The sequence below is a fragment of the Linderina pennispora genome (assembly GCF_002104995.1).
Source record: "Linderina pennispora strain ATCC 12442 chromosome Unknown DL89scaffold_12, whole genome shotgun sequence".
NCBI lineage: Eukaryota > Fungi > Kickxellomycota > Kickxellomycetes > Kickxellales > Kickxellaceae > Linderina > Linderina pennispora.
The window spans coordinates 640513-661390 of NW_024468260.1; the positions used below are offsets into that span (position 1 = coordinate 640513).

General features: G+C 51.7%; 8 protein-coding genes and 1 non-coding gene across 9 annotated transcripts; 5 read left to right on the forward strand and 4 right to left on the reverse strand.

The window, feature by feature from the left end:
* Window positions 1–191: 191 nt before the first annotated feature.
* On the reverse strand, window positions 192–2360 carry DL89DRAFT_269432 (acyl-CoA oxidase). The gene has a single exon (XM_040888304.1). The coding sequence runs from the start codon at window positions 2344–2346 to the stop codon at window positions 268–270; it is 2079 nt and encodes a 692-aa protein (XP_040741556.1). The 5' UTR covers window positions 2347–2360; the 3' UTR covers window positions 192–267.
* Window positions 2361–2976: 616 nt separating this feature from the next.
* Window positions 2977–3820, reverse strand: DL89DRAFT_48546 (mps one binder kinase activator-like 4). The gene has a single exon (XM_040891727.1). It carries the CDS (start codon window positions 3545–3547, stop codon window positions 2990–2992), a length of 558 nt encoding a protein of 185 aa, XP_040741557.1. The 5' UTR covers window positions 3548–3820; the 3' UTR covers window positions 2977–2989.
* DL89DRAFT_269434 (uncharacterized protein) lies at window positions 3809–4542 on the reverse strand (the record flags this gene model as incomplete). The annotated part of the gene is given in 2 exon segments (XM_040888305.1): window positions 3809–4229; window positions 4249–4542. Coding segments are annotated over 2 exon segments (399 nt in total), but the record flags the coding sequence as incomplete, so codon positions are not given.
* A 99-nt stretch (window positions 4543–4641) lies between these two features.
* On the reverse strand, window positions 4642–9656 carry DL89DRAFT_48544 (uncharacterized protein). The gene is made up of 2 exons (XM_040891726.1): window positions 9350–9656; window positions 4642–8996 (listed from the first exon to the last, which is right to left on the reverse strand). The coding sequence occupies exons 1-2, from the start codon at window positions 9497–9499 to the stop codon at window positions 4683–4685; spliced, it is 4464 nt and encodes a 1487-aa protein (XP_040741559.1). The 5' UTR covers window positions 9500–9656; the 3' UTR covers window positions 4642–4682.
* Window positions 9657–12849: 3193 nt separating this feature from the next.
* DL89DRAFT_303940 (uncharacterized protein) lies at window positions 12850–13673 on the forward strand (the record flags this gene model as incomplete). Its single annotated transcript, XM_040890874.1, has 1 exon — window positions 12850–13673. The coding sequence occupies exon 1, from the start codon at window positions 12906–12908 to the stop codon at window positions 13671–13673; it is 768 nt and encodes a 255-aa protein (XP_040741560.1). The 5' UTR covers window positions 12850–12905.
* A 1509-nt stretch (window positions 13674–15182) lies between these two features.
* Window positions 15183–17624, forward strand: DL89DRAFT_324410 (uncharacterized protein; the record flags this gene model as incomplete). Its single annotated transcript, XM_040891450.1, has 2 exons — window positions 15183–16274; window positions 17031–17624. 2 exons carry the CDS (start codon window positions 15183–15185, stop codon window positions 17601–17603), a joined length of 1665 nt encoding a protein of 554 aa, XP_040741561.1. The 3' UTR covers window positions 17604–17624.
* On the forward strand, window positions 16865–16936 carry DL89DRAFT_t120. Its single transcript has one exon. It is a non-coding gene; the product is annotated as a tRNA-Pro (tRNA).
* A 43-nt stretch (window positions 17625–17667) lies between the features above and the next one.
* Window positions 17668–20001, forward strand: DL89DRAFT_237543 (pre-mRNA-splicing factor SYF1; the record flags this gene model as incomplete). Its single annotated transcript, XM_040884979.1, has 2 exons — window positions 17668–18816; window positions 18853–20001. Coding segments are annotated over exons 1-2 (2262 nt in total), but the record flags the coding sequence as incomplete, so codon positions are not given.
* A 213-nt stretch (window positions 20002–20214) lies between these two features.
* Window positions 20215–20691, forward strand: DL89DRAFT_275627 (riboflavin kinase; the record flags this gene model as incomplete). The annotated part of the gene is made up of 1 exon (XM_040889331.1): window positions 20215–20691. The coding sequence occupies one exon, from the start codon at window positions 20215–20217 to the stop codon at window positions 20689–20691; it is 477 nt and encodes a 158-aa protein (XP_040741563.1).
* Between the last annotated feature and the right edge of the window lie 187 nt (window positions 20692–20878).

The window sequence follows — 20878 nt, forward strand, 5'->3', positions numbered from 1 at the left end:
GGCGGTCGGTGGCAGCTTGGGTTTGCTGGGCTTGGGCGTGGATGTCGGAGAGCTGCTCGGATTGCGCGGTGGAGATCAGCGAGTCGGCCCAGGCGGCGGCCAGGGCGAGGTGCGGGGGAAGGGCGTTGGAAGACATTCTTTTTCTTTTCTGATAGGGAAACCCGCATGTGTAAAATGACATGAGCAAGATATCTCTGCATAGAAAATACATTGGGTTATGGCCAAAAGAAGAGATAAACACTAGACAGCTAGTATGAGATTCTTAATCTAGAGCTTGGCCTGCGACTTGGTGGGCTGCAGGAACGGCTTGTAGTACTTCTGGAACCACTCCTCGCGGATCTTGTCGCCAGTGCCCTCCCTGTTAATGGGCTCCTCCATTGCCCACTTGAGGTAGTTGTCGTAGACCTGGCCGTCGCTGCGGCCCAGGGCGGAATTGAGCTTCAGGTCGGAGACGCCAAAGGACTCGACCAGCGGAATCGCCTGGTCGCGCACCTCCTCGATGAGCTTGGCCAGCAGCTGCTCGATCTCCACAATCTGCTTGGTGGAGAAGGCGGCGCGGCCGGGCAGGCGGAACAGGTCGCCGGGGTTTTGCTCAAGCACATAGAGGAAGTTGAGGGCGGCGATCTTGCGCAGTACGGGCAGGATCGGCGAGTCGGTGGGCAGCGTGGCCAGGTGCTGGCGGAAGTAGTTGGCGACAATGTAGTCCGAGTGGGCATCGGACAGGCGCTGCATGGCCACCAGCGACTGGTTCCACGTCTGGCCGTGCTCGTCCATCCGGTCAACCAATTCAGAGGCCATGGCGGCCGCGCGGTAGCTAAGCAGATCGAGCTGCGCATCGGTGTCGGCAGCCAACGAGGCCACGGACTTGCCAATGAAGGCCGGGCCCGGGACCGTCTCCAGACGGCCGTTGGTCAGGTGGCGGCGCAGGTACTGCGTGGTCTGGTTGTCGGCCACGGGCTTGCCGGAGCGCAGTGCGCGGACCTGGGTCAGCAGGAACCGGCCGACCTGCTGCGACAGCACGTAGTTGTCGCCCTCCCAGATGATGTTCGGGTACGAGTTGCCGTAGAAGTCGTTGAGGCCCGAGAAGCTCGAGAAGCCATGGCCGCCGCACACGTGACGGCACGTATCAATGCCGCGAATGGCCACGTCCGAGGTCCACCGCTTGAGCCCGCAGGCGGTCGCATGCAGCTCCTTGAGCGGGCCAAAGTTGCCCGCATTGAGCTGGTCCATGCACTGCTCGTAGTGCCGCGCAAATGCCTGCGACGTGGCAAACATGGCGAAGTTCTGCGCCAGCAGCGGAATCAGGCGGTACTGCACCATGCCGTAGTCCAGCACCGGCGACTCCAGGCCGTTGGGCTGCGGGTTGTCGGACTTGCCCGAGAACTGGCGCCGCTGCGACGTGTACCGCAGCGCAATGGTCGTGGCCTTGGCCAGCACCTGGCTCATGTTGCGCACAATCTGTGTGCGCACATACACCATGGTGCCGTAGGCCACCTTGGGGTCGACGTTGGCCGGCCGCGACACCTTGCCGTCGCGCGACACGTTGATGTAGCGCTGCATCAGGTTGATGCGGGGCACCCGCACGTGATCCAGCAGCAGGAACCCGTTGTCCATGGCATTGAATCCAAACTTGGGGCCCAGATCGCCGACAGTGACGCCCGGCAGCGGCTTGTGCGTCTCGGTCGACCGGATCGGCACCACGACCGGGTTCGGCCCGTAGTTCTTGCCATTGACAATCAGCTGCGCCATCACCATCGCATGCGTGGCCGTGACGCCTAGCGAGCCAATCCACCACTTGCTTGCGCGGATGCTGGGCGAATGCACCTCGAACTCGCCAGTCTCGGGCACAAACGTGCACGTGGTCTCCAGCCCCTGCACATTCGACCCGTGGCCGATCTCTGTCTGCGCGTAGCAGCCCAGGATCTCGTACTTGAGCGCCGGCTTCAGGAACAGCTCCCGCTGCTCCTCGTTCGCCTGGCTCTCCAGCGTCGGCAGGAACATCGACCGGTGCAGCGCGTATGGCCCCATAGTGTCCAGAATCGTGTCTGCCCACGACACCTCGTCGTTGGTCAGCTTGCCCTCCTGCATCAGCTCGATCAGGCGCTTGCCCATCTTCAGCGCGTGCTCCATGCGCTCCGTGCGGCTGTAGAAGTAGATGTCGCGCAGGTTGAATGTCTCTGGCTCCGCCTCCAGCACCTTGAGCACCTTGGCCGTGCGTGAGCGGGTACCCGCATCGACGATGAACTTGTGCATCTCAGATACGTCAAACTTGGCCCGGCTGCGCTCTGCCTGAAGCGCGTCGGCTGTCGACGGGTACATTGGCTCGAGTCCCTTGGGAATTTGCATGGTTTGTTATAAAGTACAGATAAAAAGAAAGCTCGGGTTTATCTAGCAAAAAAGGGGAGGAAGAAATAATTGGGTTGTTTGTTTTGTGCTGTTCGAAAGAGGGCGTGCCCTGAGAAACGCGATGCTAACCTTTTTATATGCATCTTCTGAGAAGCCCCACCCAAGGCGCATATGCAGACACGGAGCATGCCCAAACGCTTCCCGGAGGCTGCGACCACGCCGAGCTCCCCGAAGCTCCAACAAAAAAACTCTCCGCATTCTCACTCTGTCCGACTGGCATAGGAAGATCTACACGTGACTGCTCCCGTTTTGACTGCTATTTCTCCAGTTGTCCTTCTTTCACAAGGACTGCCTGAAAGCGGAAAGACCCATGGGAGGGCTCAAACCAAATTCGGCCAAGCACGGGCTCACGAGCTGGCCCACGCTCCGCTCATGCTTATCTTTTTTCCTCTCGTCTACTCGGGCTCGGAGTTCGCTGGTTCGGGCGAAAAAGCCTTTCCGTTCTGTGGTAGATTTTTGCAGCATGCGCAAGGGGGTCGACACATGCCACGCATGCCACATAACTCCTGCATCGAGGCTTTGCCTTACCGGCCCGTTTTACAAAAAACTATGCATTGACTTAAATCGGCCCAAACCCCCTCCCTCAAAAATCTGCATCGTCAGCTGAAATCGTCGTTGGCAGCTCAGGAATAATGATCAGCGATTCCGGCGACAATTCATACTTCCTGGCCAGCTTGACGAACCTTGCATACAGAAACGTCGCATTCTCCTGCACCTCAAAGATCTCGCGGTGGTGGAAATACGCGTGGGCAAAAATCCGATATATCCTTCTGGCCATGCTCTGGAAATGCTTCATCGACGTCTCGGGCACATACAGCCGGCTCGGAAACGACCCCTGGTTGTTCAGCTGCCCGATCGCATAGTTCACCGTGTGCACAGAATACCCGATCGCGCTGCATGGCTTCGGGTGCCCATGCCCGGCGCAGAAATAGGTGTCTTCGTTAGCCCGCATCATCGGGCAGCCGGTCTCGGTGCACTCCCGGTGCATCTCCACTATGTACCAGCCAAGCTCTATGCAGATTTGCCGCATGTGCTCGTACAGCCAGACCGTCTTGTCCATGCCCACAGGCACCTGCAAAAGGTCGTCGATGTCGTACCGGTGCGTCCGCAGAAGTGATTGCAGGTACTCTTGGCCGGCCATCGATGAGTCGATCTCTGCGACACTATCGTACGACCACTTGAAGCAGTCCTACTCGAAGACTTTTATGCTGGTGTTAGCCCAATGGCAGTCTCACTCACAATTGAATGTGATTGCGAACCCGCTGATTGTCGGCTGTCATTTTCTTTTTCCTCCGCACCTCTTCTTTGGTTCCTGGTAGATTGATATTTTGCCGCTGGCTCGTTTGGTCGCCAATGCTTTCAACTGCTTGCGCTGCCATTAGGATACTATGTGAATATGTTTGTGAATGTGATAGCCATACATGGCGCCACCCTGTACATGTATCCAACATATGCTTGGCTGGCCAGATGCATTATTTATGGAATCACAACGACCATGTCATATGACCGACAATCGTCGCAAAAAAACATGCTAGGTCTACGACTGCCTGTGCTTGCGGTGCTCAGCATAGCTCCACAGATGCTGCAAGAACAGATTCCAATTGACCCCGAACGCGTCGTCGACATGGACGAACCGCACCCCCAGCTTCGTCTCGACCTCGGCATTCCTGGCCTCATCATCAAAGAATATCATACGCTCATACTCCACTCCCGAGTCCCTAGGCCAGGTTCCGGAAATGCGTCACCTTTGAGCCCGGATAGATCTCCATGAAGTCAATACATTCTATCATCTTTTTCTTCTTCACTCCAATGTCCGACTGGATCTCAAAGAGCGGCCAGAACCTGCTTCGCCCACTCGGCGCGGTCGGTCCGTGATGCTATGCCGATGCGCGTGTTGGGCAGCTGCATGATTAGGTCTAGCACTCGCGGTACGTCCGAGAACAGCTCCATTGTGTCACCGTACCGGTCCTTCACCTTGTTGTTTGCTGCGAGCCGGTACGGCGGCCCGTTCGTGTGCGTGTCAATCCAGCAGGACCACAGCGTGAAGTCGAGGTCAAATACGATTAGCTCAGGGAGAAACTCCGCCTCCTCTTTACGTGGGTCCCATCCAAGTGCCTCCAGCTCAGGGATGGGGTGGGCTGGTGCAACTTTGACCTGCTCAAAAGCCGCGAATGTCTCGTCATTTGTCCAAAAAATAAAAATGTAGCAACAGTCCACGGTATGAAAAATGAATAAAAATAGCTGCGGTCCGGGACCTGAGGATTTTTAGTTCTTATTTAGTTGGATTCTGTTGGCGTGGCACACGGCCCGCTTAATGATCCTGACTGATCTCTCGTTTCGGCCGACCGCTGGACCAGCTGCGCAAAATGGCTCTCTGGGTCATGGCGCAGGTTGTCTGGGGTTCCGGACTCACGGATCTTGCCACCCTCGACCACCAGGACCATGTCGCTGCCCAACGCATTCTCCACCCGGTGTGCAATCGAGATGACAGTGCAGCCAGCAAACTCGTCGCGGATCAGCTGGTGTAGGAGATTGCTGGTCCCACTATCAATGGCTGCGGTGGACTCATCCAGCACAAGGACCTTTGGGCGCTTCAGTAGTGCCCGTGCCAGGCATATCTGCTGCTGTTGACCAACGCTCCATCCGCTGCCGTTCGGAAGCACGGGACTGTCAAGAGCAACGTCCGACATGCCGACTGCTATCAGACAGCGTTGGATCTCTGAGTCAGCGTGCTTTCTGAACGGATCCAGGTTGTCGCGCACAGTGCCAGTCAACAGAACCGATGTCTGCGGCACGACTCCCAGACGGCTGCGCAGAGCGTGTAAGTCAACAGTGCCAATGTCGACGCCATCGATCAGGATTCTGCCCTCACTGGGCTTGAGCAAGCCAAACAGCGCCATGGCAATGCTCGTCTTGCCCGCCCCCGTCCGTCCAACAACACTGACATGCTGCCCAGGCCTGATAGTGAACGACATCCCGCTGAGCGCACGCTTGCCATCGACATTGTACCGCGCAGTCACATTGTCAAATACAACCTGCCCCCTCGCTGGCCAGCCCTCACCCACTGGCTCGCACTTTGCTGTGTCTGCCTGCTCCGGCTCTAGCCTGCTATAGTGAATGTAGCGCGCAGACTTTGCAATATTCTCTCGAATAAAGTAACTCTTGCGCACAAAATGCTGCATTCTGGATAGCAAAAACCCCGTACACATATGCACCACTGCCAGGTTCTCCGGTTCCACGCTCATCCCACAAACAGCTGCTACTGTATATGCAACTGCATGCGCTACATCGCGTATCAACGACATGCTCACGTCAATCCATGTTTCCACGCTATCCTCCGACCGAATCGCCCGTGACAGGTCGTCCAGCAATCCAAACATCTGCCGGTTGGCATACTGCTGGTTCGAGAACGCACGGATGGTTGTGGCTCCCTTGATTGACTCTTGATACAGGTCATGGATCTTGATGTTGCTTTTGGACTTTGCCGCGACGAATGCCGTGAGCGGTCTGCTGCTAAGCCGGAAAATATACAGAATCAATCCAAACACCACCACAGTATATCCGAGCATGACTGGATGGAAACTGAAGACAACCCAGATCTCAAACATGAGCTGGATGATGTTCAGTATGGTGTCTGCTACATTCGCTGGGAGCATATTATCCACTTCAATTTGGCCGTCAGTAAATAGTCCAATGATGCGGCCAGCTGGTACAGCTGAGAAGAACTGCAGTGAGGCGCTGGCTACGCTTTGCATTAGCTCCCGGTGTGTCTTGATAAACATCGAACGCCGCCAAATAATCTTGGGCCACAACCTTCCGCCTAACTCGGCCATGCATTCAGCCGTCAGCCAGATCAGGCAAGTAATAAAGTGCACGTACGTCGGGCTGTAGCTGCTAGCCGAGGTGTGCGCGTCAGCATACTCGGTTGAGATTATTGGGATAGGCTTCGATAGCCACAGCTTTGTGTTCTTGGCTACAAAAAATCGACCGACAGCTGCCACAACATGTCCCAGGATGGCCACAATGCCACACCGGCGCACGACATATCGCACTATAGTCACAAGCTGTGAGAATGATTCCCCATGCACCGGTTCATATGCGTCGTTACCTCGGTCACCGTTGCTCGTAGAACTGCCTGCTGGGTAATTTGAATGCGCACTTCTAGGGGGCGTCATTAGCAATGATTCATCTGGAGATTCAGACAAGCGATGCGACTGCGAAGTCAGAGGTACTAGCAGCGATGGAATGCCAGGACCAGGATTCTTGTTAAACCCTGATAGTGTGCGCAGTTCGTTGGACTGCGAGATGAGCGTGCCAAATGGGACTGGGCTGTGGATCTCGCCGTCGATAGCCAGGCTGACCGCATCTGCTTGCGCCAACACATTGACCTCGTTGGAGATGATGATACGCGATGTATGCTTGAGCAGGCCTGTTGCACTCGAGACAACGTTGGCAAACAACCGGCTGCCCACATGCACGTCAACCGCCGAGAAAATGTTGTCGAGCAGATACAGCTCAGCCTTAGCATAGACTGCTCGTGCCAGAGCAATGCGCAGTCGCTGTCCGCCAGACAGTGCGATTCCGTTGTCTCCAACAACCGTCTGGTCGCCATCAGACATCCTGTCAAGGTCGTACTGCAGCTCGCATACGTCGATGACTCTGGCGTACCACTGGGGGTCAAGGTCCCTGCCGAAGGTGACATTGGCGCGAATTGTGCTGTTGCTGAGCCACGGCTCCTGCGACACATATGCGATGCCAGAGGATGGTCGAAGCATCGTGCCGCTGATGTGGTCCATTTCGCCGAGGATCGCTGATAGCAGCGACGATTTGCAGGCGCCGACTTTGCCTGCCACTGCAATCATTTGGCCCGGCTCGCACTTGAAATTGACACGAATAGCGCCTCGGTTTGAGCCTGTGCTGCTGCCTTCTGGTGTGGAAGCTGTCCGCCATCTGAACACTCCCGAGGATATCTCGACTCTGTACTTTTCGTTGGACTCGCCAGCGGTGCGTGTTCCTTGAGTCATCAGGTCATCGGTTCCGTCGAGTAGCAAACTACGGACATGCTCACATGGCAGCTTTGCTGATATCCAGCTATCCCATGCTTTTGGAACATCGAGTAGTAACAAAAATAGCTCCTGTAATATCGCATGTACAAGGACAACATGCTCTGCTGAAATGTGCTCAACACCCGGTAGCCCACCGCTGCTGGGATCAGCTAGTCGGCTAACTACTATACTGTAGATAAGCAACGAGATAACAGGACCGCTCTGAAAGCAGGTGGTATATACCACCTTCAACAGCTCGTCCATAACGGTAGAAGAGATGGCTGAACCGAGCTCGTTTCCTTCGCGTATTGTCTGTATCTGCCGGACAAGATACCTTTCCCACCCGAGCATACGCAAAGGAACAATATTCTCAATGAGTTGCGTCAATAGTGAGGTACGCCTGCTTGTCGCTGCCCCAGATGCCTTATGGTAGTTGTCGATTTTGTCCAAGATATGCACGCGCACTGGGAAGTACATCAGGATGGTAAATATGCCAACCGCAACAGCCCATCCAACCTGCGTGTAAAACATATAAACCCCAACTACAACACGCAAGGGTAGCCATATGGACTCGCACAACCTGATAATATGCTCGGCGAGAACTTTCGAGCTCTGCATCCCACATAGCTGAAGATTTGTGCCCTCTGCTTCGGCTACCAGCGCAAGATTTGGTCTGTCGATCGCCTGCTTGTGGACGGACGCCGTCAAAACCGTGCGCAGCATCAGTTTGGTTGTGTCGCGGATATCAATCAGGTTCTGTTCTAGGATGGTGCTGCCAATCGACAGGGCATTATACGCGACCAGGATCCCATACACGCTACCAGATCCGTCAGTGTGGAGTTCGTGCAGTAAACGTGACAACAAAAGTGGTTTGGATATTCCACATATGCCAACAAGAAGGCGCAGCCCACTGGTAAGGAAAAGATCCGACGCAAAGGCATGTAGGATGGCGTATACCAGAGATTGCCTTTTGCTACGGAGTTCATGTCGCCAACAGCTCGTCAGCCGAGCCAGCAAGGCTTCTGCCTTGAGGGTGTGCGTTAGTGAGATTTGTCCAATGTCAACCTCTGGTGTCTCGCTCTTGGCGACAAGCAGTCGATAAACCCAGAAATATGTGGCACGCGAAATCAGCGATCCAATTCTCCTCAGCCCGGCATCTTCCAACACACCCCCACTCGGAGTCCCACCCACCATTACTGAGCCCAGTGCACATTGCGTCCAGCACAGGTATACATCAAATATGACCTTAGTGACGTCAATGACTGCCCAGTTTCCATGCCACAACGTGTGTGCCACCCGATAGACCGTCGCCACGAACGAAATTGCCAATAACAGTAGCGAGAATGCGCGAAAATGCAAACCAGCATCTGCAGACACACTGCGTAAATTCTGTGCTGGACTCAGCAGCACATAACCGCGAATCACTGCAAGAGAGGCACTTTGAAATCCAAGGATTATTAGAGCGTCTGCATCAAAGATAGATGCTGACACGATATGTGCAATCTCAGCGACAATAACGAGCATCATCAGCGGTGTACCACGTCCCTAATCATATGTACGTTGATAGATTAGTACATATACCCCCATCCTAAGGTTAGCCATCAGGATGACAACCTAACACGCTTTGATCTGCGATGTTATAGCCTACTTTTACATAGACACGCAGTTAATTGAATCCCATGCGCATATCCTGCATTGAGTGTGAAAAATGAGGCGCCTTCCCCCTCCCCAAACGATGCACAACACTCATGCATGCATACGCTGAGGAAGATGTGTCAAAGCGAGCATTCTCCCATTAGCCCAATCTTTCAGTTGGATGTGCAGACTGTGAACTCCCTTTCGTGTATGTGAAAATCCTGACATCCAGCCGCCAAAAGCCATTCCAAAGTTGTACTTACAATATTGGCTCCCCTTGTATTCGCCCTGGGTTCGCTGACTCCTCGTTTGGATTGCTCTTTCCAGACAATTCTGTGCTTGACGACCATTATAAGTTGTGCACAGAGCGCGATAAAAATCGTCCCGCTATACAAAGAAAACAAGTACAACATGTTCAGTTTCAGCTCGTCGTGTTGTGCTGGAGGAGAATGAAATGTGGCCGTAGAAAGTTTTGGACAGGATGCCGTGTACAGAGCCGTCCTAGCACGATTATAAAACAACAAGGTGGTGACTAGACTGAAGACACCTCCTGGTTTGGTATATGATTAACAAGTGAAAAATGAGGACGCCAAAAAGAGGGACAGTGTTTAGATAGCTGTGTCAAAGATAAGGATGTGCGCAAAGATGGCCACCAACGGTGATTTGCACTGCCGCTAATGCAAGGCCAGGTCTACGATATTAAAAGGCGGAGTTTAAAAAGAATCGCACTAGGGAATTATTTTGCAGAGGAAAACAAGCATCAGCAGTAGTGAGAAGAGAAAAGGGAGTAGGACGGGTTTCTGAGGGGTAACTGCTGTGCGTGCTCCTTGAGCCCTGCTGCCATTATCTGTGCTGTCAGGTGCAAAACAAACGATAGCAGCTTCAACAATTATAGACATAATACAGTCAGATGCGCTCAGACAGAACACAAAACCATAGAGAGCAAGGATGGTGGGGGATCTGCACAATGCCATTGTCTGCAAAATGCAGAGCACGTTTTGGCTGCCAATTCCTCTACCACCTTCTTTTTGGTGAGCAAATGCATGGACAGCGTTTTACAACAAGGACAACACAGCACTGGTTTTTTGCTCTGAAAGACCCATGGTGCATGAAGATTCCCGCTCATTCCAAATTTGGCTCTCACTAACCCCATGGGATGGGAGGTGTATCTCTGACTTGATTGGTTCTGTGACCTACCTTGACCAGTATCCGAGAGAGCTACTCGTGAGAAATGGTGCAGCCCATGATGCCTGGTTTAGGGGCCGAGAATCAGGCGCTGGTAGCAATTGAGGCTGCGATTGTGGATACAGGACGTCGGTATCCATTGTGCACCCCTTTGTCGCCTACCGAATAAGACAGAGCTGGAGCTGGCAAGTGGTTTTCCGACAGCAAATATAATGGCAGAAGCTCTCTTGAACACCCAATACAAGAGAGACAGCGGAATTAAGGAATGGAAAGCTAAAAGGGGAATTCGACGACGGTGGGAGTGTGAGGGAGCTAGATAGGCGTGGCGTATAAATAATTTATAAACAATCTCTGCCCAGGAAAGCTAGAACGAGTTGTGCTGATGGGAGTAGCCGAAATTGAAGAAATTGGGACAGCGACGTGGCAATAGAACGACAGTAGCTAGCGACCAAGACACAAATCTTTACGCTCGGGTGGTAAGTATATATGCAAAGGATGGAAAGAGGCAGAGTAGAGTCTTTACCAGGTATGTTGGGTCAATACCAGGAGGCGCAAGTGGCCACAAGAACGGCTGAGCTTAAATTAAAGACAAAGGCTGGTAGGATGACATGCTTTGAGTCTTGAGTGCTGTACATGAAGTATTCAGCCCCTTGCTTATAATATTGTGCAAAAGTTTAGAAATGCAAAATCAAGACGTCCTGCCAACGAAACTCAAGACTAAGAATAAACTCAGCTCCTAGGTTTATTGTCACCCTGTGTGCTTTTTGATGCACATAAGGGCGGATGCTTTGCATAGTCACAATGTGTGTCATGTGCAGTGCGCCTGTCCACAACTGACAGCGCCAGCTGCCTTTTCCTACTGATAAAGGCCGAATGGACCACCCTATACGCTGGATCAGCAGAACCATCGAGTGCTGACAGGCAATTCACATTTACCGCAGGCCAGTTCTCGTGTGGCCGGCCAATCCCCTTGAAGAATGCCTAAACCCCCACCCGGCAGAGAGGCAAAAGTGGATTCAGCGGAGCTTTTCAGCCCAGACTCTGGCCATGATGGCGGGCAGCATCACTACAAGCCTCTACCATCATTGTTTTGGAAACTGTATTGTGTTGTGGTGTTGTGGATTGGAGCTGTCAGAATGTGCGTCCATCCTCGCCGCTCGCACTCTTAAACCCACGCCCGCAGAAAGCGAGCGAGGGGGCGCAGAGCAGGCAAGATCATCGACGGGTCGAAAAAAGCAGCAGCGTCACGAATGAGCGCTGGACCCACACCTCCCTTTACGGACGGCGCACTGTCGGTCATCTTCCAGCGTGGTTCCAATGTCTATGTTCGATGAACAAAGAACTGTAAATTAACTGTAAACATAATCCTGATGAGAACAGTCGATTAAGGTTTCTCCAAGCTGTGCTGTAGCAGTGCGCAATTTATACCAGCCCGTGGTTGGGGCATTTGAAAGCACAATGATGGGACAAATATGTCACGTGATTAGACTGATTACGGATCATGGTAGCGAGACATCGCCACAACTATCATCTTAGACTGTCACTGTCTAGGTACTGTTTGAACAGAGTCACAGCACTATGATGCAAATCAATAATTTCTCGTGATATAATAGGCTTATATAAATCTTGTATTAATAATATCATATAGGAGGTTATTCATAGTTAACAAAACTAGGTAATTAATATTTATACCTTCTAAAACTTCTTGTTCCTTTGTAATTTAGGTGCTTCTACAAAACCTCCATCAGTATCCTAAAAATTGCAGTTGATGCATAATTAATATGCTTCTACTGAGATATAGACTAGGTCATAAGAAATCAACTAAAATTTTTTAGGATGCTAATAGGGGTTTCATAGAAGCACTCATTATTATTATTATTATTATTATTATTATTATTATTATTATTTAATAGCTATTCTTATAAAATATTTTTAGTTTCTTTAAACCTTCTTACCTGTGAATAACCTCCTATATATAACTATATTGACTATAATACTAGGATGATAGCTGAGCATAGGTCCTATGAAGGGCAGTTTACTAGCTATATTATGGGCTTACCTAGTGGCTATCCTAGGACCTGCCTACCACTATTATGCCCTTTTCAGGTAGTACCTCAGCCATATACTAGTAATTGGCATATATTTATTAGTTAGACTAGGAATATAGGATACTCCTTTAAGCAATCACTAGGTTCAATTTTAGTTGATATCTATATAGGGTATACTTGACTTGGGATACTATATACTTATATAGTTTGTATTATCTTATATATTTCAATATTACTATGATAATATCATTGAAGTATTATTAGTATACTAGTGAGGCTTATTCATAGAAGGTATTAGTTAATATATAATTTTGATATTAGGGATAGCTCTAAAGTTATATAGGGGTGGACAGTATTACTAGGCTATACCTTTTATAATTAGGTCAAACTACTTCTAATAGTGGATCCCAGTTTAGAATAGTAACACTAGTAACATACTATAAGAATTCGATTTTACTTGCTCATTGCATTATGTATAAATTAGCCCTTATTGGGGAATTCACTGATAAACCACCTACCTTTCACCAACATAAAAGTTATATATTTTATTTCCAGTTTATATATATTTACCAGTTTAACCTTCGATATGACTAAGAACCCATCTACTATTGTGGTCCTCAATTTGTCAGGTGTCAGCTTTGACATTTCTGTCCAGCCTGAGCACCATTCTGCTGCAACTGAGCTAGCATCTGCATTCGCCAACAGGCAACCTGAGCCACTTTCCACCAGTATCGTGACCCTGGCCAAATTTATCCTCTACTGCAGTACCAGAAACCCTGATGTCACTATCTCAGTGTTCAAGGGTTTCCATACCATGTATTGCTCAGTGGACAACATCCACGCCATTGTTCAGCAGCACAAACTCTCTGTTGAGCAGTCACGCATCGTCCTGAAGGGCTACTATTCAGCCTGGTCTCTCCTTGAGGCCCGCCAGCAGCTTCCCAATGTTCGTCTCCCGGCACTTTTCTCATCACCTAGTCTCAAGACCATTGCTCAATTTGGCGGTCAGAGTGGAGCACCTAACTTTATGGATGATGCAGCATGGCTGTTTGATGTCTACCATCCGCTTCTTAGTGACTTTGTGGAGTATATGTCACGTTTTCTCCACCAGGAGTCGATAGACCTTGTCCTGGATGGCACTCTTGAGCAGCCACTGGACTTTGTCGGGTGGTTGCTCAAGCCAGAAACTGCGCCAGACACTCACCATCTTCATGCGGCACCGATTGCATTCCCATTCATCGGACTTTTCCAGTTAATGCATCTGGTTGTCTTGTATAAGACACTTAGAATTGACCCGGGCAAGCTGACCACTTTATTCAGAGGTAGTCCTCCCTTGCTCACAGACTACAAATAGGCATACAAGCTTACATGCACTAACTCTTCTCTCTATTTCTTTCAAGTAGGTGCGATTGGCCATAGCATCGGCATTCACATTGCCGCTGCCTTTGCATCAGTAACTGACCAGGACTCCTTGTATGGATGTGCTGAAAAGGCTTTGGGCATTCTCCTAGCCGCAGGCTGGAAAATGCAAGCCGGAATTCCTCTCAGCCATGTTTCCAAGGCAATATTGGACAATGCACTTGAGCATGAGGGACACCCATCCCCTATGGCTGCATTCAGCCTACTGCCTCAGAATAGACTTCAGCAGTTTATCGACGATTTCAACTAAGGGACCAATTCGGCTGACTCCAAGGTCGCATTGGGGCTTATCAATGGACATTCTGTGTTTGCTGTCTCAGGCATTGCTGAGTCTGTTGCCATGTTTGCCAAGTACGTTCGCCAGCAATGTGCACCAGAGGACAGTGACCAGTCGCACTTGCTCTACTCGCAACGCAAGCCCAAAGTGCAGATTACTTATCTGAACACTACCATTCCCTGCCACTGCAGCCTCCTTCGCTCGGCAGCCGAGGAGGCATACAAATATGCTCTACAAAAGGGATGGTTATTTGACTCTGTCAAGCTGCGCCTGCCTGTCAGCTCTAGCACCGATGGCCATGATCTCCGTAGCGATGCCAATCTCACCAAATCGTTGATCGAGAGCATCTGCATCTTGCAAGTGAACTGGCCAGCAGTCATCAGCAAGGCTGATGCTACGCATATTGTCGACTTCAGTCCTGGTACAGTCAGTCCTTTTGCCATGCTGACGCATTCCCTTGTTCAAGGTGCAGGAGTGACTGTGATCCCTGGGGGCTCTCTGGTAGCCGACCCACATGGCCAAGTTGGATCCAGAGCTGATCTCTTCAAGCATGATATTGCCAGTATCTTTTCGGCTACATGCTGGGCTGATCGGTTTGGTCCGAAACTTGCTGCTACAGCGCGCAGTGGTCAGACCCAGATCGACACCTATATGGTTCAAGCGCTTGGGATGCCGCCAGAGATAGTATCGGCAATGGTATCCACTACGGTTGAGTGCATAGAGGCAAATCCTAATGCTGTGCCTGTACACCCCACTATGTCAGTGTCAGCCGATGGTTCAACGCGTATTTATACCGTTCAAGATGCTACTGGGCCCCTACCGAAGCCAAGAGAATGGATTGATGTGCTAGCTGGTCCTACAAACTCTTGGCTACGAGCTCTTTTGCTTGCACCATCAATCATGCTAGGCACTAAACTCATTCCGAATAGCATCCAGCGTGTGCTCCGTCCACGGGTTGGGCAGACAGCCATTGTTACTGAAAGCAACGGAGTCCCGACCTGCCTCGAGATATCTGGGAGCAACAACATATATGGTGTCAGCATCACGATTAATGCTGACTCTGTTATTCGTGTTGAACTGCACCATTATGTCAATGAAGTAGCATGTGACCTGGCTCTACTCTACCGCTACTCTCCAGATATGCCGGCAAGTATGATTGTAGAGATAATGGATGGCCGCAGTGAGCGTCTCTGCAACCAGTTTTTCCTGGTTCACCAAGCGACATCATCGGAGGTAGAGCGGGTCAACATTGACTACAATAATCCACAGATTGTACTAAGGACCAAGCCGTATCTGATCTCGCCAGAAATGGTCCAGAAATTCTGCCATAGCGTTGGGAATGCCATGGTCCAGTATAGGCATCGCCCTGGCCATCAAGCACAGGCACCGATGGACATCCTGTTCAATATCGCCTGGCCGAAAATTGTTTCTATCCTATCGGCACCGCCATATGATGCTGGAATATTGGATCTGGTCCACCTGTCGAACAAGACAGAACTATATAACGACAATATGCTGCACACTGGTGACTCGGTTGAGGCCAAGGTCCAACTTGCATCTGTATACAACACCAGGGCTGGCAGGAAAATGCGCTTTGTAGCAAAATTCTACTGTGGCAGCACCCAAGTAGGTACAGTGTATACTGATGCTCTGGTTCGCAAGAATCCAGTTCTGCCACATCAGCAGTTCCGCAATACCACCGAGCATATGTACCGGTGTATGTACAAATCTGTCGATGACGTTGCTGTGCTCAACTCGAAACCCTGGTTTGTATGCAAGGAACCCTCAAAACACCAGGTTGTTTCAGGGTCGGTTTTGGAGTTTGAACTGGAATCCTCATATCGTTACCGGACAGACGTCATGTACTCGCATGTTGCTAGCACCGGGCCAGTGTACCTGGTACAGCCAAATAACAAGCGGCTGCTCATTGCGCATGTTGACTACGAAGATGCTGAGGTTGCTGGGAGTTCGGTGGTTGAGTATCTTGAAAACAACTCTGCGTCGCTCAGCGAGAGCTGCATGTTCGACACAGGTGGCTACAGTATCACTGCACCCGAGGGTGATTTGGGTATGTCAGTAACTGCACCAACAGATAACTGGGTATATGCACGTGCATCTGGGGACTACAACACGATCCACACGAATCCATACATCGCTGACTATGTTGGACTACCAGACACGATTGTGCATGGAATGTGGACCTCTGCATCGACCAGAGCACTGGTAGAGAAATACGTTGCTGACAGTATCCCTGAGCGTGTCAGGTCATTTGAAACTGAGTTTACTTGGATGGTCCTCCCAGGCGATCACCTCGAGACCAAGCTAAAGCACATTGGCATGAAGCAAGGCCGCATGCTCATACAGGGTGACACATGTAACCAAAAAGGAAAGGTTGTTATGAAGTCGCTGGCGGAAGTAGAACAGCTAAAAACTGCATGTGAAGTAGATAAGTAAAGTCAAATACCAGGTAGCAGTTCTATGCAGTTTAATTGACGGAGTCAAAAAGATTTCAGTGTTAGCAATTAGCCACAGTGCGCTCCAGAACAGGAGCATAGCGTGCTGCTGGGTCCACTAGCTCGTGCCAGGCTGGATCCAGCGACAAACGAGTACATCTTTTGAGCATGGTTTAGTGGGTACTGATTCATAAAATAAACTACCCACTAAAGTTTTGTGTGAGAAACCAAGTAGTTTTATCGCCAAAACCAGGAAAAAACAAACACAATAATAAAATGAAAGGAAGGCAGAGAATGAGAGATCCACAATCTGGTAATTATCTTTATATCTGCTTTTCGGAACCTCCCGTCAGAAGCTTGGTTGGCTGATTCGGTTGGCTGGTTTAGGCGCTTCAGGGCTTGGTGGTCTAGTAGTATGATTCTCGCTTCGGGTGCGAGAGGTCCCGGGTTCAATTCCCGGCCAAGCCCGTTTTTTGCCCCGGCTTTCATCGCCAACCAGCGGTGACACCCATTACCGCCGCCGACAAAACCTCCTTTTGCTTTGTCTGCGCTTGTCGGGCAGGCGCTTGGGGCAGCCGCGCTTTTGCTCTCTCCTGTCATGGCTCTGAACTTTAATTCCGACATCCACTACACGCCGTACGTCGACGAGTCGGATCTCGACCCAGCCATCAAGCTCATCGAGAGCGGACTGTCCGAACCATACTCGATCTACACGTACCGCTATTTTGTGCAGCAGTGGCCCGAGCTGTGCCTGCTGGCGCGCAACGAGCACGAAAAATGTGTTGGCGTTATCATCTGCAAGCTCGAGCCCCACCGGCGCGGTGCCGACACGTTTTTTGACCCCGGCAAGTCGTCCCTCTTGCGCGGCTACATCGGCATGGTCGCTGTCGACCACGCCTACCGCAAGCGCGGCATCGGCTCCACCCTGGTTCTCAACGCAATCGACATCATGAAGCGCATGGGTGCCGACGAGGTTATCCTCGAGACCGAAACAAAGAACAAGGGCGCGCTCTCCTTGTATGAGGCCGTCGGCTTCGTCAGGGAGAAGCGTCTCTGCAGATACTACATGGACGGCTCGGATGCCTTCAGGCTCAAAATGTGGATCGGCAAGCCAGAGCCACCATTGTCGCCATAAGTATTCAGCGGTACTTCGTCGCCAATATATTTAAATTCGACTGTGAGCTTTTCAGAAATTGCTTTTTTTTTTCAAATAAATCTCGTTTTTCTTCTTCGGAATGGACATTGACATCAGCGACAACGACCTTGGGTTTGAGCAGGAGGTCCTGCGTGAGCCATTTAAACTCAAGGGCTGGCTGCGATACCTCGACCACAAGCGGGACGGACCAGCGCGCACACTGTCGATTATTTACGAGCGTGCAGTGAAGAACCTCCCGGGCTCATACAAGCTTTGGAAGCAGTATCTAGACCATCGGAGTGGCCTTCTGGAGAAACTTAATCCGCTGACAAATGCTGACGAGTACCGTAAAGTGAACTTGTGCTTTGAGCGTGCGCTGCTGCTCTTGCACAAGATGCCACGGCTTTGGATCGATTATGGCAAATTCATGTGTAAGCAAGCAGATCCGACAGCAGCTCGACGTGTGTTTGACCGGGCGCTCAGGGCGCTGCCAGTGACGCAGCACGAGCGGATCTGGCCGATATACTTGAAGTTTGTCAGGCGTGTGGGCGGAGTGACGGCGGATCGTGTGTACGCTAGGTACCTGCAGGTGTGGCCTGAGGAGTCAGAGCTGTGGATTGACTGGTGTGTTGAGCAGCGGCGGTGGCGCGAAGCATGCGTTTGGCTTGTCAGGGTTCTGAATAGCGTCATGTTCCGAAGCCCACGGGGCACGACGCCGTTCCAGTTCTGGAATCAGTTGGCGATGATCATTCGGAATCAGCCTGAGGAGACCAAGGATTTGGATTCGGAAGGAGTTTTGCGCGACGGTATCTCGCGATTCAGCGATCAAGTAGGCGAGCTGTGGACAGCGCTTGCTAGCCATTATATTGCACTGGGCAGGTTCGAGCAGGCGCGAGATATCTACGAGGAGGCGATTCGCAGCGTGGCGACAGTGAGAGACTTCACAATGGTGTTTGACGCCTATGCAGAGTTTGAAGAAGCGGCGATTTCGGCGGAGATGGAGGCAGAAGTCAGAGATGCGTCCAAGAGCGAGAAGGGGTTCCTAGAGATCGCACAAGACCGTCAGATGACGCTTGATCTAAGATTGCTGCGGTTTGAGAGGCTCATGGACCGCAGGCCGTTTTTGGTCAATGATGTGGTGCTCAGACAGAACCAGAACAACGTGCAGGCGTGGCTCAAGCGTGCTCAGCTGTGGGACGCGCGCAAGCAAGCGGTTCAAGGCGAAGAGAAGAAGAGGGCCGAGAAGAAGATCATCGAGACATTCGATAAGGCTGTAGAAACCGTGGTGCCGTACAAGGCATCGGGTGGAACGCTGGCAGAGATCTGGCTTGCGTACGCACGGCATTTTGTCGACAAGCCCTCGGAGATGCGCCGGGTACTTGACCGGGCTGTGGCCGCTCCATACAAAGCTGTGTCTGAGCTGGTGGACGTGTATATTGCGTATGCTGAAGCCGAGCTGGCATGGGACAACCCTGACGGCGCTCTAATGGTGCTTACTCGAGCAACAGCAGTGCCCAAGGCCAGCAAGCCCACGGTCGACTACCGCGACGATAGCCTGCCCGCGCAGCACCGGGTGTTCAAGTCGCTGAAAGTTTGGTCAATGGTTGTCGATCTGGAAGAGAGTCTGGGTACTGTGGAGTCAACTCGGCTCGCGTACGACCGGATGCTGGAGCTCAAGATTGCAACACCACAGGTGGTGGTCAACTACGCAACGTTCCTACAGGATCACGGGTACTTTGAGGACTCCTTCAAGGTATATGAGCGCGGTATCGATGCATTCGGATACCCGGTAGCCGTGGAGCTTTGGACGATCTACTTGAAAAGGTTTGTGGACCGGTACAGAGGCGACAAGCTGGAGCGTGCACGCGATCTATTCGAGCAGGCACTGGAGAAATGTCCCGAACGGTACGCCAAGCCAATCTTTTTGGCGTTTGGCAAGCTGGAGGAGGACCACGGTCTTGCCAGAAGAGCCCTCAAGGTGTACGAGCGTGCGACGCAGGGTGTGCCTAGGGCTGAGCGGCTGGAGATGTTCCAGTACTATGTGGCCAAGACAGCATCGATGCTGGGTGTACCCGCGACGCGGGCCATCTATGAGCGTGGAATCGAGGAGTTGCCCGACAAGCAGGCGTTGTTGCTGGCCATGGACTTTGCGCAGACCGAGCGGCAACTGGGTGAGATCGATCGCGCCAGGGCCCTGTATGCCTATGCTTCCCAGTTCGCTGATCCAAGAGTGGATCCGGGTCTGTGGACGACGTGGCACGAGTTCGAGGTGCAGCACGGCAACGAGGACACGTTCAAGGAGATGCTGAGGATCAAGCGGTCGGTGCAGGCCAGATTCAACACCGATGCACATAACCTGGCAGCCATGGAGATCGAGCAGAAAAACGAAGCCAAGGCCAAGGAGCAGGCGCAAATGCAGAGACAGGCAGATGCGGCGGTGCCAATTAATAATCCGGACGAGGTCGCCATCGATTTCGATGATGAGGATTTGTAGCGTTGCTGACAATTGCAACAAAATAAAAGTGGCTCGATTTCCGCCGCTTCTCGCCTCCTTGCTTCCTCACACATTTTTTCCCTGTTTCTTTTCACACTACTACAATCGCAAATCCAAATGGCTGGTCGTGAGCTAATTGTCGGTCCAGAGACGCCAGAGAAACCCTACCCTATACTGGCCGAAGGCGAGGTCGTCCGCGGGTTTGGTCGCGGTGGCAAGCAGCTCGGAATTCCCACCGCCAACCTCCCCGAGTCTGTCGTCGAGTCGGCGCTGTCTGAGATCCCCATTGGCGTGTACTATGGCTGGGCAAAGGTCGCCGGCGACTCGGTGCGGCCGATGGTGATGAGCCTGGGCTGGAATCCGTACTTTAAGAACGAGAAGCGGTCGGGCGAGGTTCACATCATGCACAAGTATGACGAGGACTTTTACGGATCTCATCTGAAGATTGCCATTCTGGCTTACATCAGGCCGGAGAAGGACTACGACAGCCTCGACAAGCTCATTGAAGACATTCATGCCGATATCCGTGCTGCTGAGCATTCGCTAAAGCGCGAGGCGCACGAGCGGGTTAGACATGATGCGTTCTTCGACTAGTCGTACCGGGCAAAGATTCGTTTAGCTTTGAGGCATTTTTGCTCATTATGAAATACAAGCTACAATAGACCTGGAGGCATAGTGGGTAGCTTGTATAATGGCGCTTTGGCCTCTGTTTGCCGTCGTCATAGGCAGAGGGCCTGGTAGAGGTGCCTATGCTCTTTGCTCGACTCTAGTGGGCCAAGTT

Bases quoted from the DNA above. Each gene is read 5' to 3' on its own strand.
- DL89DRAFT_269432 (XM_040888304.1), bottom strand. From the start codon at position 2,346: ATGCAAATTCCCAAGGGACTCGAGCCAATGTACCCGTCGACAGCCGAC.
- DL89DRAFT_48546 (XM_040891727.1), bottom strand. From the start codon at position 3,547: ATGGCCGGCCAAGAGTACCTGCAATCACTTCTGCGGACGCACCGGTAC.
- DL89DRAFT_48544 (XM_040891726.1), bottom strand. From the start codon at position 9,499: ATGTTGTACTTGTTTTCTTTGTATAGCGGGACGATTTTTATCGCGCTC. The intron at 8,997-9,349 runs GTAAGTACAACT...ACATATGATTAG, and splicing joins ATACAAGGGGAGCCAATATT to GGACGTGGTACACCGCTGAT.